This window comes from Chanodichthys erythropterus, chromosome 6 (genome assembly GCF_024489055.1).
Source record: "Chanodichthys erythropterus isolate Z2021 chromosome 6, ASM2448905v1, whole genome shotgun sequence".
NCBI classification, from domain to species: domain Eukaryota; kingdom Metazoa; phylum Chordata; class Actinopteri; order Cypriniformes; family Xenocyprididae; genus Chanodichthys; species Chanodichthys erythropterus.
This window is the reverse complement of record NC_090226.1, coordinates 3,577,355-3,596,254: the sequence shown is the minus strand read 5'-3', so window position 1 is coordinate 3,596,254 and position 18,900 is coordinate 3,577,355. Positions and strand designations below refer to the sequence as shown.

Here is an 18,900-nt window from a genome sequence, read left to right as displayed (position 1 = left end):
TGAGCTCACATGAGCAAAAACTTCATTATGCCTAAAAATAAGGAGTTAGAAAAAATAAAACCAATGACAAAAATACTACTTGAATGGTCACTAAGCAAATTTGTGAGATTTTTTTTCAGCTGAATCACACAAATGTTATATATTAGATAGATAGAATTGAAGTAGGCTAATAGACTTTATTTGCTTTTATTAGTTTGCATCATTAACAAAACCTCAATGTACACTGCCAAAGACAAATATCAATGAAGAAAAAGAAACCAAAATAAATAAAGCTGAGACTGAAAACAAGACAAACACACATGCTAAAGTGAATGGAGGATGTGAGATGTATGAAGGCACTCTATCACAATATAGAAATGTCCTTTTTAAGATGTGCTGTGAAGGTTGCAGGGTAAACGCAGCCTGCCCTGAACTCCTACAGAAGTCAAATCAGACGCCTTCTTTCCAGAGGTGAGGTTGGGTATTTTTAGACATGCATATTAAACACCCACATGCTAGAACAAAAGCCTGTGTTTAAACATACAGATGAAGTCTGTGACTTCTTGACCACTCACTTAAACGATAAAACAATTCAAGTGCATCACCTGCATTTTAGTTTTATTGCCTGTCTTAGAGGATACATGTTATGAAAACCTCATAGTCATAACACCTTCGTGGGTGTTTTCTCACCCTTTAGTCTGTACCTCCTGTGCAAACATTTTTCATACAGTGTTTCTAAGAGGAAAACACATTGTCTGATATCAAATGTTTTTGCTTCAGCAGCAGTTCTGATGTGCATTTCTTGTAAAATTGACAAACGTAAATTAAGCGTAAATCATCTTGATGTGCAAAAAAACAAAACTCATTACTCGACGCTCTCCATCAAGAACATTTGTGCATTCGGTATTCGACTCGACAGTTCATTCAAGGTAGCCTAACCTATACATTATGTCAGCATGCGTGTTCCTCAGGAAGTGAAACCATAACCATGGCATTAAATATCATGCCTCGATCGACCAGGGATCTTACATCTGGCCACTTGTGATTTTCAGCCTTGTGATTCAACCTGGAACCTTTTTGAAGGCAATTCTGAAGTTGATGCAAGAAACCACATGTTCAAGTTCTCACTTTCCAGTTGCTGGCACAGGAAAACTCAAGCTCAGTTCCTCCTTGGCCTCTTCCTGTGCACTCATTCTTATTCTGACCTCCTGTGAGGGTGGATTTGACTCTTGCTGTGGTGAGCCGATGAGGGGACGGGCTTCTTCGCAAACTCCTGCCTCTTCCTTTTTATCGCCCGAGTTGGAGCCTAAAATCACTGTTCCGGGAGAGTAGATGTAGATGGACCCTAAAATAGACAAATGATGATAAAGTCAACACACTTGTTCTTAAAATCCAAACAGGCCTTATTTATGCCCTCTTAATGCAAAAATGTATGCAGCAAACTTATACTGGCTTCTAAGGTACCTTTTTTAGCCCAAATCTATGGTAGCATCATATATATATTTTGTCCAAAGCAAAGAATCTTGCTGTGTGCAACTTTTAAGTCTTAAAGGGGTCATGGACTTGGTTGTTTATTGTTTTATAATGTTTCCTGGGGTGCACTTATAATGTTAGCTTGCTTTTTACATTAAAAATGGTCATAATTTAGAAATAAAAGGCATTTTTCCTACCCTGATTTTAGCCCTCAGATTTGAACACTCTGTTTTAAGGGGTGTGTCTGCTGTGAGACTTCAGTGTAAACGCCCACTGCCGTGATTGGCTGACATCTTTGCATATGAAATAGCTTAGTATTACTCTCTCGAAAACTTTTAGCACATTTACTATTACAGCTCTCAAGGTTTACTAATTGAAAAAAGTGTTGATTATAGCATTATATTTAGATTGTGGCATGAAAGGTTGCAGTGATGAACATTGTAGCTGATCACATTCTGCACACTAACGAATGCTTTCATCATAACTAACAGTGCAAACGCAATGTAAATAAGAGATTCGTTGAATAATTGGGAGTTTTGGCGCAAGTCCAGAACTCAGTCACCGATAAACTTGCGCTGTTTGATTGACAGCTCCAGCGCTTATAAAGGGAGCGTTCTTTGAACGTTTTCTATATATAATTTAATCACTGTTAAATAACAGATTATTTTCATTCTACTAAGAGAAACAAGGTGAAGTTGACAGTTTAGTCACTGGTAGTCCTGTATCGTTCTTCTCTCCTCCTCATCTCACTAACACGCCAGTGGGGGGGGGGGCTAACATTGCAACTATGAAGTAGGCGTTGATTTCTTCTGCAGAGGTGGGGTTTTCCCCCGTCTATGACATGGCACACTCCAGGACGAGTCTTTCACTAGGTCTGGTGTCATTAAAAGCTTTTATTGGACTAACAAGGTTCGGAAATTTATTTTATTCTTATAGTACGATGACCTCAAAACTCAAGGAAAAGTGGATTTCTAAATTCATGACTCCTTTAAAAAGGTCTTATTCTTTTTTCTAAGTTCATCTTGAGTGTGTAATGTTGCTGTTTGAGCATGAAAAAGGTCTGCAAAGTTACAAAGCACAAAGTCCCTCCAGCGGGCATTATTCTCTATATCAGTGTCACTGTTTCTGAACTCCATGAAATGCATCCAGTGTAGTCTTGAGGTTTTTTTCTGGGAACAAACACGTCACAATATTCCTCATTTAAATAATTCTCACACAAGGCTTTTGCAAAATAAAGGGGCAGGGCCTGGTTGAGTTAGTTATTAACACAGCACACTGCTCCAGCTGACCAATCAGAGCACTTTTCGGAAGGAGGGGCTCCAGAGAGACAGGAACTAAACAAGGGTGTGTTTCCCAAAAGCATTCTTATCCAACTACAGTCACAAGTTACTGACTAGGAAGGGAAGTGCTGTGACAATGTCAAATGTGTTTTTTGAATATTCAAGCTGTAGACCCTAAAAGCAAAATCAAGATTTTGTAAAAGGGCATAATTTGGCCTCTTTAAAATACTGTCTAGGTGGTAGACAGCAGTGCCGATCCTACACTTCTGGGGGCCCTAAGCAAAACTTTGTGAAGGTGCCCCTGTCAGTGCATTCTTAAAACCCCCAAAATGTCCTTAATCTTTATTATTGCATAAACCAATAATTACAATGGTTTGTGCAAGGTGCACTGCTGGTTTTATAGTTAATGGAATTAAAACATTAAGGAAACAAACTGCAAGTTATGAAAAATGCATATAAATATGTAAAGGGAATATGTTCTTCTTTAGGAGGCATTTGTGGACTAAAGGTGTATGAATTATGAATCGAAAACACAGTATCCTTCGCTCATAGTGATGACAATAAATACCGAATAAATATTACTCCTCTGTATAGAAAATTGACATATATGACATGAGAATCCATCAATATTTCTCCAAATGTGCATGCTTTTAAGCTAAAAGCCTATATGAAATGCCATAGAGGTAACATGAATGTTCAGATGCTTTACATCACAGAAATGCATTATATTTTAAAGTATAAAATATAATAGCATTATACACCATGATGAGCTTGAGACATAATCACAGGGTTTTTTTTCACAGCCTACCTGACTGAAAGAGCTCATTATTATGCAAGTCATTTCAGGTCATTAATATGCGAATCTTTTGCCTTCTCAGGTGTGAATCACAGCATTATTCATGATGATTCACGCCTCCACGCATACTGTGTTTCTTGACAAAAAGTGTCTTACAAAAACTAAATCAATATATTGTTTTATTTGAACGAGTAGGCAGGGTAATTTTTACATAATTTTGAAGCAAAAACTCTAGTCTACAATCTCAATTACCCAGAAGTCTTGTGAACACAGATTTAATATAATTTTTTGGTCTTATTTCAGTGACTTAAGTTTTTTGTTTTTTCAATAACCACTCATAAATGTTATTCCTTCAAAAACACAAACATGTACATACATGTTCCTCACATATTATGGTAACCTAGTTTGTGCTGAATACAGTGTAATGACACTTTTGTCTTTAGTATGTTCATGAACAACTGAAAAAAGCACAAATGTCAGGGCATATCAAAACTTCTCCAGGGCCCAAAAATCCTCAGACCCCAGAGGGTTAAAACACGTTAAATTGGCAAGTAAAATTAAAATCAAATTTTCGATGACAGCAAAATAAATTGTATTGTTTTGCTATATGTTTTATCTTTTATATTTTACTTTTATACACTCCTCTGCCTGTGAAGCACTTTGGGCAGCAAAATAGTTTTTAAATGTGTTATATAAATTAATAAAAGTTGAAGTTGAAATTTTGGGTCGAATACGGACAAACCCAATCATTGGGTTACATATTTTAATTAAATACCCAGCGGTTGTGTTTGTCCATTTTGACCCAAATCAACAACCCAGCATTTTTTAGAGTGAAGAAGGCTTAGGTAAACATACGGAAATATATCAATAATTCTCTATATGAGCTAATTTTATACTAATGGATATTGTTTTAGTCACACAACAGCGTGTAATACTGAACACGAATGTTTATTTCTTATGAAACACACATAAGAAGGTTTTGATTATTCACCAACCGAAAGTTACAGTATTGCTTTACGACTTGCTTGAATTTATTGCTTTGTCAAGAAGACTAAATAAGAAATTAATTTTTTGAAAAATACACACTTTCTTCATTCTTGGCACTTTTTATCTGTTCCAGAAGTTTCATTTTGCGGCCATAGCCATGTCAAGACGGCCGATCTCCCGCACTCGCGCACTGCATGTCCGAGTTATTGAATAAATATAAATCATTATTCAAATATTTCCACATGACTCCGCCAATGTTTAGTAGACAGCACACATATATTTGCATGTTATAAATTGTCATCATGTTTATACTGATGAGCAAGGGGGGCCCCCTGGTGGTTTGGGGGCCCTACGCAAATTGCGTAGCTTTTGTATAGAGAGAATCAGCTCTGGTAGACAGAGAGGAACCCTACCATTTTGTATCAACTTCAACAGGAAAAGAGAAAAGCTAACTTGCATTGCTTGTTTACCAAGGTCTCTTGGATTTTACCCTCCCCATTTTTCCTGGTTCAGTATCTTACATCCATTTTTGGACGTTTTTGTTATTATAGACTATTGAGTCTTGAAAAATTAATGTTAGAAGGAAATCCAAAACAAACAAAAAAGTGCCTATGTTGTAAAAGAAAAAAAACCCCACATACAGTAACAGGAAGTGAAAATCAGAATTTAGACAATAGTGGATGTCAAGATAAAGTGCAAGGAAATGTGTGTTTGCTCTAAAGGTTAAGTGACAGAACACAAGTTAATCACACGTTACCATCACAAAAGCAGAAACATTCAAGTTCCAACCTGCTTAAGTGAGCTGGTTCTAACAAAAAAGAAATATTCTATGGAAAGTATTGCAGCTGTTTCTTCCTTGTGAGTAGTTTCCCAAAAATGAATGTCATCATTTACTCAGCAGGGTGCGAACTACAGGCTCCCGTTAATAAAACATGTGCTCCCCTGAAAATATGATTTGTGAATTTTTTTTTTTTTTTTTGGGGGGGGGGGGGTCTCAAAAAATATTGACAATGTGTTATTTTGACGTGCAGTTTCAATTTTGTGTAATGTGATCATCGTGGATTATTATGTGTAAAATTGCAAAAATATCATTCATTCATGCATGACGGTGATTTAAACCTAATTCACTTCAATAAAGATAACTATTCATGCTATTCTTGTAATGAGCATCAAGGTGTGGGGGCGCTGTGGTGCAAATTCCACTCATGTTTACACTGCGTTCCAAATTATTATGCAAGTGACATATCAGTAAGATTTCAGTACAATAAACATTTTAACATTTTAGTTTTTCTAAGAAAATGTATGTTTGTTTATTTATCCATGTCTTTTTAGATAACTGGTATCAATTTCAGACAAAATTATTTGCCAGGTCAATGGAAACCCTACTTAGAGGTTGTTCCACATTATTAAGCAAGTCACAGTTCTAATGCAATATGAGGAGGAAGAAAGATCTTTCTGAAGATGAAAAGCATGAAATGGTGCAATGTTGTGCAAAAGGCATGAAAACAACTAATATTGTGTGAAACTGAATGGAGATTATCGAATTATCATAAGATTTGTGAGTGATTTAGAGCACAGCAGAACTCGGTCAGATAAAGGCTTATTAAGGAACGTTCCTGTCAAAAAAATTAATTGCATTAAAAGGGCAGCTATAAGCACGCTTATAATAAACAGAACAATACCGCTAATATATTTATCTTTATAGTTATTGTTCTTGGTGTGAACAGTCCTTTATACTGTCAACCTCTGAAAAAGACGGCAAGAAGTGAAGTCCTATTCCACTGCGCTCCTTTTCCATTGTTTTTCTATAAATGGCAGCTCACAGAAAGCTTCCAGTTATTGTGCTTCTTCCTAAGCTCTGACAGCATTTTTATTCCTTTAAATCTTTGACAATGATCCAGTTCAAATGCAAATTCAAATATGAAGTTCAACATAATGTTTGTGACTCTAATGCTAAAGAAGGCTTCCAGGACTCACCTACAGTATTGTTGACGTTCTCACCCCTCCCGTTGTGCTCGACTGTGACCTGACGCACAACCCCAGATTGGGGCGTCATCTCCATATTCTGATTTTTGACCTCTCTGACATTATTGCCGAGCGGTATCTTAGTCTCCATGTCTGTTGAGATGCCGGATTGGGAATTGGACAAAATTTGGTGTTCACCTGCGATCGAGTGCAGCTGCTCTTCCTACAGTGACCATAAAACAGAATTAAAGGGGAAGTTTCACTTTAAAAAGAGGACCTTTTATGCTTTTTTTTTTCTTCAACTTTCTGTCTGCAAAGTTCTAAAGCACAAAGTCCCTCCAGCGGGAGTTATTCTCTGTATCAGTGTGCACTGTTTCTGAACTCCCTGAAACGCCTCTTTAAAAAATGCTGGGTTAAAAACAACTGAAGTTGAGTTGAAAATGGACAAACCAAGCGATTAGGTTGTTTTAACCCAGCAGTTGGGTTAAAGGATTAGTTCACTTTCAATTTAAAATTTCATGATAATTTACTCACCCTCATGTCATCCAAGATGTTCATGTCTTTATTTCTTCAGTCGAAAAGAAATTGAAATTGATGAAAACATTCCAGGATTATTCTCCTTATAGTGGACTTCAATGGAGCCCAAAGAGTTGAAGGTCAAAATTACAGTTTCAGTGCAGCTTCAAAGGCTTTAATCAATACCAGACGAGAAATAAGGGTCTTATCTAGTGAAACGATCAGTCATTTTCTACAAAAAAATTTTTTTTTTATACATTTTAACCATAAATGCTCATCTTGAAACAGCTCTCTTCTTCTTCTTCTCTATTATAATTCCAGCAGTGTAGATGCTGCTAAGTGTATTACTGCCCTCCACAGGTCAAAGTTTGAACTAAATTGTCATATACAATATGCTAGTTCAAGTATACAACAATTAGTTCAAACTTTGACCTGTGGAGGGCAGTAATACATTTAGCAGCGTCTACACTGCTGGAATTCTAATAGGCCCCGTACACACTGTAAGTTTCAGGGGTGACAACCGCATTTAAAAACGGGAGTGAATTCCCTGAATTATCATTACATGTGTGTACGGAACACGACTCACTCTTGAAAATGCGATGATTGACAGCTTGGAAACCATAACGACGTTCTATGGTCTCTAGTGTTTGATATCCGTTAGTGTGCCCAAAGTAATATTACAGTGACAAAACACTCGTTATTTTCAGCAGTTTAACTAAATACACAAACACATTCAACGGAGGCGTCGTGTTTTGTTTATGCTTGTACAGCCTGTTTCACACAGAGCGCGCTCTATCTGTGTTGCCATGATCACTCATTATAGGCTTGTTGTTTAAGCTCGTCTCATAAAGCAGTTTATGGAGTTATTAAAGTGAGCAGACATGAACCGCGATATTTTGGTCTTATTTTCAGCATGAAGCATTTGGATTTATTTAGGTTTATCATGGGCTTATTCTTGTTCGCTGATTTTTCTAGCAAGATCTGGCAACTTGAATGAGATATATGTGAATTGACAGCACATACAGAAGAGAGACACATCTCCAATGAAGGTTAAAAAACGTCATTAACAACTAGTTGTTCAGTTCGTTTCTGTACACACTGCATTGAATTACTGTAAATGGGGATGTCACTATCTGTGTATATATATATATATATATATATAGAAAATGGCCGATTGTTTCTCTAGATAAGACTTTTATTTCTCATCTGGGATCGTGTAGAACGCTTTGAAGCTGCAGTGAAACTGTAATTTTGACCTTCAACCGTTTGGAGGCCATTGAAGTCCACTATAAGGAGAAAAATACAGGAATGTTTTCATCAAAAACCTTAACTTGTTTTCGACTGAAGAAAGAAAGACATGAACATCTTGGATGACATGAGGGTGAGTAAATTATCATGAAATTTTAATTTGAAAGTGAACTAATTCTTTAAATATTTACCCAACATTCTGGGTAGTTTTATTTAACTCAACTATTGTTTAAAAATGACTGTATGTCTGGTTTGAAATGAACACAAAATAGGTCGGGAATTAAAAATCAGACACATAATTACTAGAGGCAACAATGATAATCAAAAGGTGAACATTTATTAATAAGCAATTTAATTAATGTTTATTGTTTAATTATTATTCATTTAACTTATTAATAAATGTTCATGTACTAAACATGTTAATAAATATTTTGGGTTAATTTTAAGCAAGCAATAGAGTAATTTTTAAACAATAGTTGAGTTAAATAAAACTGGGTTTGTCCATTTTCAACCCAACTTGGGTTGTTTTTAACCCAGCATTTTTTAGCGTGAAGACTTGAGTTTTCTTCCAGGAATGAACACATCACAATATTCCTCATGTAAATAATTCCCACCCAATGCGTACGCAAAATAAAGGGGCGGGGCCTGGTTGAGTTAAAGTGTGATGAAACTGGCGGTTATGGTAAGGGGCGGGGCATTTTCCAAACATGCTTTAAGCACTTAACCAATCACAACACACTGGTCCAGCCAACCAATCAGAGTACATTGTGCTTTTCAGAAGGAGGGGCTTCACAGAGACAGGAACTAAACAGAGCGTTACTGACAGACTGGGCAGAGAGGAGCTGCAACAATGGAGAATATGAGGAAAATAATGAACATTTCAAGCATGAAAACCTGTTCTAGTAGAGCCCAAAAACAAAATCAAGACTTTAAAAAAGAGCATAATAGGTCCTCTTTAACACTTTGGCTATATGAACAAAATCAAGTTAATTTCATTTATTGTGATATGCGATCTCAAAAAGTACTTACATGTTCTCCTTTTATTAAACCTAAAATGAAAACAAGAAATAAGTTAATATGCTGCATGTCAGAGCAGCTCATGTAGGAAATGTATGTTTTGTGCTAATGGGCGTTCTGTGGTTTCTCAGGCTGAACAGATGTGTTAATTGCATGTCATTCTGAAACGCTGTGAATGTTTATGTTGAGTGCGACCTTATGGGAATTAAAGCACGTGAGACACAATGCAATTCATTTTACTGTAAGAAGTGACTTGGGTGGATTCCAGGCCGCTTATAGCCAGTACCTGCACTTTAGACGTGACAAAAGAATGCTGTGGTTCAAAAGGAGTTTCTTGGGTTTAGATTTCATTTTTTGAAAACTCCACAAAAAAAACACAGTATCATTGCAGGGTTGTGTTATTTGTATTGATTTGTAGCCTATTGCATGCTGAAGTATTCAAAAGATCCAATGCATTATAGTCTTCATATCATACCGAAGCATTTTGAAAGGGTTTTCAGAGCCTTGCCTTTCATCAGCATACAAAACCCAGCCATGAACAAAAGCATCAGAAGTAAGATTAGTAGCAGCAGCCAATGGAACTGGCTTTTCTCTTTGTCCTGGTCTATGGGTTGAGCTGTGCCCTCTGGTGATGACAAAGAGAAACACAATGTCATTACTGTATATTCAACAGTATTATTGATTTGACTGCACTGACATTGGATGAGAACTGAAATGAGCTGGACGATAACATCACTGTTTTTCTGCAGAACTGCTTTATAGATTAAATAAACTAATTTAATAACTAACGATCTTTCTAACAGAACTGGATTAATCAGTGCTGAACTGATTCAGCTGCCATTTTCTTTTAAAGCTGCTGTAGAGCCAAAATGAGCCAAAAATACTACCATATTATAAAAATACTTTAATTTGGATTTGAAAAATGTGCATAATTTTCATGAAACTAATGCTACAAAAAAAAAAAAAAAGTAATGGTCCTAAAGTAGGCTTGATTTTCTTTGATGATTCATTTCAAATTTTAGGTAATATATTTTTTATTTTTCATTAAATAAATCTGGTTATTTCTGCCCATAAAAAAAGAAAAAATAATAAACAAAAAAGTTAATTTTGACTTTTTATTTCACAATTCCACAGGCTATTTTTTTTTTCTTCACTTTAAGAATCAAATATTTGCTACATTACATTCCAAAAAGACATATCCAAACACATCCCAACAGTACCTCTTAGGATGGAAGCTGCATTGCTATAGATGGTATTAATGGTACTGGAGGGGGTTGATGACGCTGCCATCTTTGTTGTGGAATACACATTCTCTCCATTCTGTGTCGTTGAGCTCTCTTTGACCAAGCTCCCTATGTTTTTCACATTAAGATTCAAATATTAGATTCCAAAAAGACATGATTGTATATCCAAACAACATATATGGACAGTACCTGTCATCAGGGTGGAAGTTGTATTGGTATAGGTGGTATTAATGGGACTGGAGGGAATGGATGATGATTCCATCTTTGTTGTGGAATACACATTCTCTCCATCTTGTTTCGCTGTGTCCTCTTTGACCAAGCCACCCCTGGTTACTATTTTTTTTTATTAAAGATATATTTATAATAATAAAAGATATAACAATATTTTAAACATTAGATTTCAAAAAAAGACATAATTTCATATCCAAACAACTCATCCCAAAAGTACCTCTCCTCAGGGTGGAAGCTGTATTGGTAGAGATGTTACTGGAGGGGGTTGATGACGCTGCCATCTTTGTTGTGGAATACACATTCTCTCCATCCTGTGTCGTTGAGCTCTCTTCGACCAAGCTCCCTATGTTTTTCACATTAAGATTCAAATATTTTATACATTAGATTTCAAAAAGACATGATTGTATATCCAAACAACATATATCAACAGTACCTGTCATCAGGGTGGAAGCTGTATTGGTGATATTAATGATGCTGGAGGGGGTGTACAATAATTCCATCTTTGCTGTTGCATATCCACACTCACTGTCATGTGTCTTATTGCCCACATTCAGTGTCCTCATTCCCAACCGAGCACAACTGCGGAAAAGGCCACAGAGAGAATGCATGAGACAAGAACAGCTCAGCCTTGTGTGTTTGTAAGGCAGCACTGGTTCAGAGTTTGCTCTAATCCTTCTAGTAAATAATATCAAAGTCCCTTTAAGACAAGTCACTTCACTCGGCGGCCATCTTTGAAACGCCTCTCTGGCATGCAAGTGCATCTCCTATCTCTTTGAATGGGGAGACATCAAATTCTCCAAAGCTGTTCGCCAAGCTTTAGATTAAATGTCATATTTGAAATCACCAAATGAAATCTGACAAAAATGCTCTCATAAATGTTGTTTCCAAACGCTCGAAACATGACAAAAAAACGGCTGGATCAAGCTAATATCAAGTGCGCATCTCTATAGGAAGACTGTTTCTATAGGAACCAGAGCTTCTGATGGCCTCTTCAGTGACACTTTCTCCCATTTATAATAATGCGAGTGCACCGTCTTTCTATGTATAAAGTCGTTGAAAATATGCAAATAAGTCACTCTTATGTATGCTTTTGTTAACCTCAACCTTCCCAGATAGAATGTTCAGAATTCTAAAAGTAACCATCAGAGCTGTTCTCACTGTAATTTGCATACTGAATTAGTCTCATCTTCCTCGCACATATTTAACCATTTATATCTGTCTGTACACTTCACAGGGACTGTGTGTTTATTCTCCGAATGTGAATAGCAAAGGGGCTCTGATGCAGTATTTACAGTTATGATGAACCATTTACTGTAGTACTAACAAACCGAATGTTAAAGTTGCACTGTAAACAGAAGTGACAAGCAGAAACCTCAAAGATATAAAATGTGTGAGAGCGAGATTGAGAAAGTGAGTGAGAAAAAAAAATAGATAGGAGAGAGAGTGAAACTAGGTGACACTGCCTTGACATTTTTTCTAATATGTAAAGCTGCTTTGAAACAATTACCAATTGTAAAAGCGCTATATAAATAAATTTGACTTGACTTGACATTACTCTTCATCTTACTTTCAAATTAATTTCTGCTGTGTTCATTCTTTTCAAATTTTCCCTGCTGAATTGTTACAGTACACAAAAGACTAACTGTTTATTGGCAATTTAAAATTAAATCACACATTTGCCTATTAAAAAATCCCCTAAAACACTTGTTGCCACAGTGCTAGTTTCATGAAGGTCAAAAAAGAGCCCATCAGCAAGATATTCTGGCCCCAATAATGCATATCTGTGGAAGTTGCATGCATTACTTCTAACATATTCAAAGGTATTATGGAAAAACTAATGCAGACCATAGATGAATGTTCTAATATGTATGAACATTACTCACTCTTTATGAGGCGTGCAGTAGGGGCTTAGAGAAGGTTTGCTGGAGAATTTGCCCGTCGCACAGGCAACACATGGATATTTGCAGTATGTTTCATAATTGTATCTTTCCTCACAGTAAAATCCAGGTTTGCAGAAGCACACCCGATTGCTTTCCTGAGTGCATGGAGTTACTTCCATCTGATTTTTATCCTCTGTTTCCACCCAAATAAGCAAAGACACAGAGCATCAATGACAATAATTCTCAAAACCATACATTTTACAGTTTTTTTATTAGTATGAAAAACCTTCCATTTGAAGTGTGCTTTTCACAGTACGCTTGACCCAGGTTAGGGACAATTCACACAGTGCTTTTGGATTCCACTGTACTGCTTCTATCATTTTTCCATGTAAAGATGAGTCATAGACGGACACCTTTGGTCGCTGACACACAGCCTTCTAAAAACATGGTGCTCAGTTTAAAATAAGTTCAACTTTTAACACGTCTCAAGACCTTGCATTTGTTTCCATTCCACTGGTCCGCATCTTGCGTTTCTGCATTCCATAATGCAACTTGCGTCATAGAAAGACGTGTTTGAGAGCTGCGCTCACGTCTTCTGCAGCGTTTTTCACACTTGACACGGCGTTCTTAAAGCAAAATTAAAGTTTTTTAGCTTTTAGTATGAATATGTTAGCCTTAAGGTTATGAATAAGCTGGTGTGTTCCAAAACAATGACTAAATTCGCATTTAGGAGATATAAGCATTCAAAACTTACAGTCTCTCACTTCCGCTAAAATAGATCACGGATTTTCATGACATCACAGCAGACTTCTCATTAGATCTTCTGTCCAATCAAATGCTCTCTAGAATCTGAAGTCCCGCCCCCTCCTACACTATAAACAGACTGTGGCTGAAATCAGTCATTTAAAATTTACTAGTTTCTATATATGGTGAATGGCACATAGTGCACTATATAGAGGATAGGGAACGATTCAGACAGTAAATATGCTTTCCGTTGACGCGAACAAAGTCCGTTTTCATGTTAGTGTCACGTGAACTGCAACAGCACGAGCACAGTCTGCTCCGGTTCAGAGACTCGCGAAAACACACAAAACATTCAGGCACATTTGAATTCTACAAGCAATGCTATATTTTAAAGCAATATGGAGAAGAAACGGTTAGAGATTATGAGGAAAATTGGGTTTTACGAGCTCAATCGGCACTTGAAAAGGGGGAGGAGCTTCTAGATATATCCCGCCCTGTCTTTCCAAGGCACTTCAGAGGGCCTTTAAAACGCAGTGCTCAAATATGAAATGCCAGGCAGTTTTAAAATGCAAAAACATGTCTTTAACATTGGAGGTTTTTTACATTGAAAAACGTGAATGGAGTGGAAGCAGTGGAATGGATAAGAACGCAAAGTCTCGAGATGCGTTTTTGAACTTACATTAAATTAATTTCACGTTTTTAGAACACTTGTCACGTGCAAGACGATGCAAAAATTTTACCACGAGGTAAAGTCAACATTAAATTGACTGTTTACCTTCTTATATCACATGCCCAGTCAGTTTTTACATCTGTAAAAGGCAACACTTTCCTGAGTGAAATGGGATATTCACTTTATCCAGTGACAAAATGGGGTGTCATTTGATTTTATCCAGTGTGAATGAATTGGATGACGAAATGTGGGCATTCCAGATTATTACCCTGCCAGAAACTTCTTTAACGTCCTTAGCAACATCATCGGAAATATAATGTTTCAGAGGAAGTTAAAACATATTGTTGAAAGACAATCTATCCATTATTACGGTACATAGAAAAAAGAACTGTAAAGAAATGTAATAATTCACACTGGTGAGTCACACACAGTAAGATCAGGTTTATGTATGAAGAAAGTAAATAAAGGATTACATTAATCTATGGCCCTTTATTAATCATCTCAAATGCTGGGAAATGTAATGCAATCACTAACCAGAACACATTTTGGTGCAGCGTTGACATGTTTGGATTCCTTGTCTGGTTTCCCGGTAGCAATTACTTTCACACTTACAATCCTGTACGTTATAACCTACATGAGAAACAGAACACAAACAACACCGACATCAAAAGTAATCTTTATGTGATACTCTGCTGGATGTGCAAGAGTAAAAGCACATTATGCAGCATGATTACAAGAGTTTTGAAGTGACTGGTGGTTTCTATAAGCACACACTCATACACAAACACACAGACATTCTGAAACCTGAGGGAAAGGCATTCAGTTAAAGGCTGAGTAAACTCCCTATAGTGAGTTTGCTCAAGTCAATGCTTTATTTTGACAGATGGTGCAAGCTTTTGGTCAAATTTAAAAAACACGGGAGATGATCTGCTCATGTTTGTAAATGCAAGTTAGGGACAGATTGACTGTTTTAAACAACCCATCTGTCACTTCAACCTATGTTGACTGGCAGCATGACACTAGACTTTTCAATTTCACAAGGAAACACGAGAGTTGCAAAAACCTTATGACTGTTCCAAAAGGTTTCTGTGTGGTTTCTAAGGTGTTCAGAATAGTTTCTTGGTGTTTTTTACTGCCCAAGTTGAAAGAGCCCATCTCCAAGAGTTGGTTATATAATATTCTAGTCTTTAGATAGCTATATAGGAGTCTGACTGCTATAAAGTAAGAGCACACTTCTCCTCAAGCTGCACGATTTAAAGGGTCAGTTCAGCCAAAAATGTCATCATTTATTCACGTTATTAATAAGGGTGAATTGAGATGAGTTGCCATTGAGACGACTGGGAAAAAGTGTCCCAATCAACCAGAATTCACCCTACTATGGGAGTCAATGAGGTCCATCAACTGTTTGGTTTCCGGCATCATTCAAAATATCTTCTTTTGAGTTGAGCAGAAGAAAGAAACTCATACATTTTTGGAAGAACTTGAGGGTGAGTAAATGATGACAGAATTTTCATTTTTGGGTGAACTACCCTTATCATTTCTCGCATTTGTCTAGGGATGCTCGACTCAAAATACACCACTAATTGTAGCGCAAGGCCTGTGTAATACAAAATTGCATGAGACTAAGTGGAAAGGTTGAGCAAGTAACCACTGTTTTTACTATGAAAGGACATTAGGTCATGCTGCTTACGCTATAAGGTCATTTAATGTCTAGAGTATAGTTTTATTTAGACCATTTCACATTCAAGTTAATGCTTACAAAGTGGTGTGGTCATAATGGTGAGGTGAAACAGCCCAGAAAGTTCAACCACAGAGTTTGCATAAGATCTAGCTGTTTAAATGTCATTGACATCAATCAGCCTTTAAAGGAAGTGTACTTTTGTTTCCCACTATCATTATCATGGCTTTTTTTTTCTTCCAGATATTTCAAGATAATAGCCTAAAGATATATCATGAGTAATGGACTGAGATCAGTCATTGGGTCATAATGGTCATACCCAAAGTACTATAGGCGGATCTAATTCAACTCAGGAAGTGGTTAACTTACCATTGGCGCATTTTTTAGGACAGCTGGCTTGTATAAATGGAAAAAGCTGAAAAAGAAGAACAACAGTGGAAATACAAATGTGTACATGGATCCTAATAATACATATTGTTACTTATGTCAGATGTCCCAAATCTCTTTGGCCTTTCTTTGTTTTTCTGTATTCTGTCGATCATTAAACCGGACGTAGTAAACTAGGTTTGTTTACTCTAAGGTTTAAACTTGAGTGAAAATACACAGCTGCAGCCAAGGTGACGACAGCAAGCAAGCCTCTATGATCGCATCTGCCAAAAAACGTTTGGGTATGCACGTGCACCTCAGATATAGCGAACGATATCTATAGAGCAATCAAGTTCCTTTTAATTGAACCCGAACCTGCCAAGTGTGAACACACCCTGAATCTAAGTGCCTTTAGGAAAAGAAGTAAAGGTTAAAAAAAACCACCTCCAATACATTTGCTGTAACCAAGAGATTTGTTTTGACCAGTTTTAGGATTGCATAATCATTTCAAAAACAGGTAGGTAAGTTTGACCCCAAATGAACTCCAAAGTAGTAACATGAGCTTGTGACATTAAATAGAGGATATAGCGAAAAGTTCATAAACTTTGCATTATTCAATTTACTAGGAAGGGTGTGCAGCTTTAAGGAGTCATTTGATGATGAACTGTGTTTGTTTTGAAGGTCTGCCAACTTGTTGACAGCCTTTATTGTGACATATGCTTTTAACTAGAGTATCTTAAAGTAAAAAGCCATCCAATGAAAACAAATGAGCTGGCAAGAGGAGCCTGAAATTGACATATGGTTTAATCAATTTGAAAACAAACAGAACGTGTTGCCCTATCGCAGAGGTGCCTGTCGACTAACTTCTAGGAAAAATGCCACTGAAGGTCAATCGATCTGACTGCCAAATTCACATAAACATGCAATCATTTTTTGTCAAACTGCCTGGGAACAAACAGATAAGGGACAGGTCACAAAATGGAAATTTCTCAACCCGAGAAACACCCACAGAAAAATTCTTATCAGGTTTGCTCTTCTGACCTGGTCACTAAAACCACACGAAATGTACAGGGAAACAACTTATGAAAAGCAAGTCAAGAAACGCGGTTTCATTCCCGTTGTGAATGTGGGCTGGTTCTGCATTGGGGATCCCTGTGTAATATCAAACCAGCTAAACTGAATGTCCATTCTAACCTGGGTTCATCACACTGATCTGTTTTGAAAGATCCTTTTATAGATCGGTTATTTTATCTTGGTCATATTGTGGTAGAGCTATCACAACTCAAAGCTCTCTTTTGTATCTGAGGGAAGAAATGAGTAGGTACAGATAAAGATTACCAGTAATTGACATGCTTTGCTGTCCTCTTACTAAAATGACTGGAAATTCTTTTGTGACTAAATTGTGAAGTGCATTTGGTTAAAGCCTTTCAGAGGGTCAGTGTGCTGAACTGAGAAGCAGTGTTTTGCATTCAATGCCTCTTGGTTTAAACTCTTTTACTTAGTGTGAATATTTAATACCAGTCACCAGATTTCACATGCAAAACGTTTGAAAAATCTCATTAAAGATTTTTTTTAAACAATAAAACAATAAAGGTTATTTCTAACACTCATGCCTCTTAGCAAGAACCATTTAGAACGTATATGGTTGTTTGGAATTCTAAAAAGTTGTTTGATGTTAAATTATATTTGTTTTCTTAAGAACTAGAGAATGTTAAACTCTGTGGAACTTGAATAACAACTTCTGTGGCATCAAATTTTACTGGCGCTAATTGGAACCTTTATTTTGAAGCTAAATTCTACAGCGACAATAATAATAAGAATAATAATAAAAGTCCCTTTGTAAAACACCCGTGATAAACTAATATTATTGAAAACAGAAAGGAAGAAAATAGAAAGAAAAGCCAAACTCACCAGATAAAAGAGCAGAATAAAAGTGTTGCTTCTTGAGGTAGATGGTGTCATGATGAACAGATGCTGATTCTGAGAGCTGCAGTAAATGTGTGTCATTCAGTTTGATGCCTTTATATATGAGAGCAATGGGGGCGTCAACTGATGCACTAGGCTACAATTAACTTTCTACGTGTAAAAAACAAAACGTCCATATCAATAAGTCATTAATAACACATTGATATCATTTTACAAGCTTTTTTATTTTGTGTATATCTTACCTTTACATTTTAAAAGATTAACTCAAAAACGTGTTCAAGTTCAGTGCATGCAGTCCAATTCTGCATATCAGCAACATTTAGAAAATTATGTAAATAAATATTGTAATGTGCAATTAAAGGCATAGTTCACATTAAAAATGAAAATTATCATTCGCTCACCCTCAAGTTGTTCCAAACCTGTTCGAGTTTCTTTCTTCTGCTGAACACAAAAGAGGATATTTTGAAGAATAAACAGATGATGGACTCCATTGACTTCCACAGTATGAAGAAAAAGAAAATACAATGGAAGTCAGCAGGGTCCATCAACTGTTTAATGACTTTGTTTGCCCATATAATCCCTAGGGCAAGGTACCTGAGATGAAGGTGGAGTTTGGGGAGGTGGAGGGATGCTGGAACAGCCGAGACTGACGAGAGGTAAGCAGCTGCTTGTATACTCTGGCTGTTGATTGGAAGATTAGATGGGTTTTCCTCCCTAAATTACATTTAGGAACTTCACTTATTCTTCAAAATATCTTCTTTTGTGTTCAGCAGAAGAAAGACATTCATAAAGATTTGAAATTACTTGATGAATTTTTGGGTGAACTATCCCTTTTTAGCTTTGCCAAATGTGCAGTTTATTTAGTGAATTAATGTAACACAGTAATGTGCATTTAAATAT

General features: G+C 36.6%; 1 protein-coding gene across 3 annotated transcripts; it reads right to left on the bottom strand.

Moving 5' to 3' along the window:
• Positions 1-169: 169 nt before the first annotated feature.
• Positions 170-18,096, bottom strand: si:dkeyp-61b2.1 (tumor necrosis factor receptor superfamily member 8). Of its 3 annotated transcripts, none has more exons than XM_067387753.1 (12): positions 17,986-18,096; positions 16,078-16,123; positions 14,565-14,660; positions 12,620-12,809; positions 11,170-11,315; positions 10,954-11,079; positions 10,695-10,838; positions 10,482-10,613; positions 9,737-9,886; positions 9,274-9,293; positions 6,493-6,703; positions 170-1,324 (listed from the first exon to the last, which is right to left on the bottom strand). In XM_067387753.1, the coding sequence occupies exons 1-12, from the start codon at positions 18,079-18,081 to the stop codon at positions 1,104-1,106; spliced, it is 1,578 nt and encodes a 525-aa protein (XP_067243854.1). In that variant the 5' UTR covers positions 18,082-18,096; the 3' UTR covers positions 170-1,103. The 3 variants fall into 3 exon arrangements, with proteins under 3 accessions (XP_067243854.1, XP_067243855.1, XP_067243856.1); XM_067387754.1 differs by having other exon boundaries at positions 9,770-9,886; XM_067387755.1 differs by having other exon boundaries at positions 1,156-1,324; positions 6,497-6,703.
• Positions 18,097-18,900: the final 804 nt, after the last annotated feature.

Excerpts from the sequence above, each read along its gene's own strand:
- si:dkeyp-61b2.1 (XM_067387753.1), bottom strand. The coding sequence starts at position 18,081 with ATGACACACATTTACTGCAGCTCTCAGAATCAGCATCTGTTCATCATG. Across the intron at positions 14,661-16,077 it reads TCCTAAAAAATGCGCCAATG|GTTATAACGTACAGGATTGT; the intron begins GTAAGTTAACCA and ends TTTCTCATGTAG. Across the intron at positions 6,704-9,273 it reads GTTTAATAAAAGGAGAACAT|GAAGAGCAGCTGCACTCGAT; the intron begins GTAAGTACTTTT and ends TGGTCACTGTAG.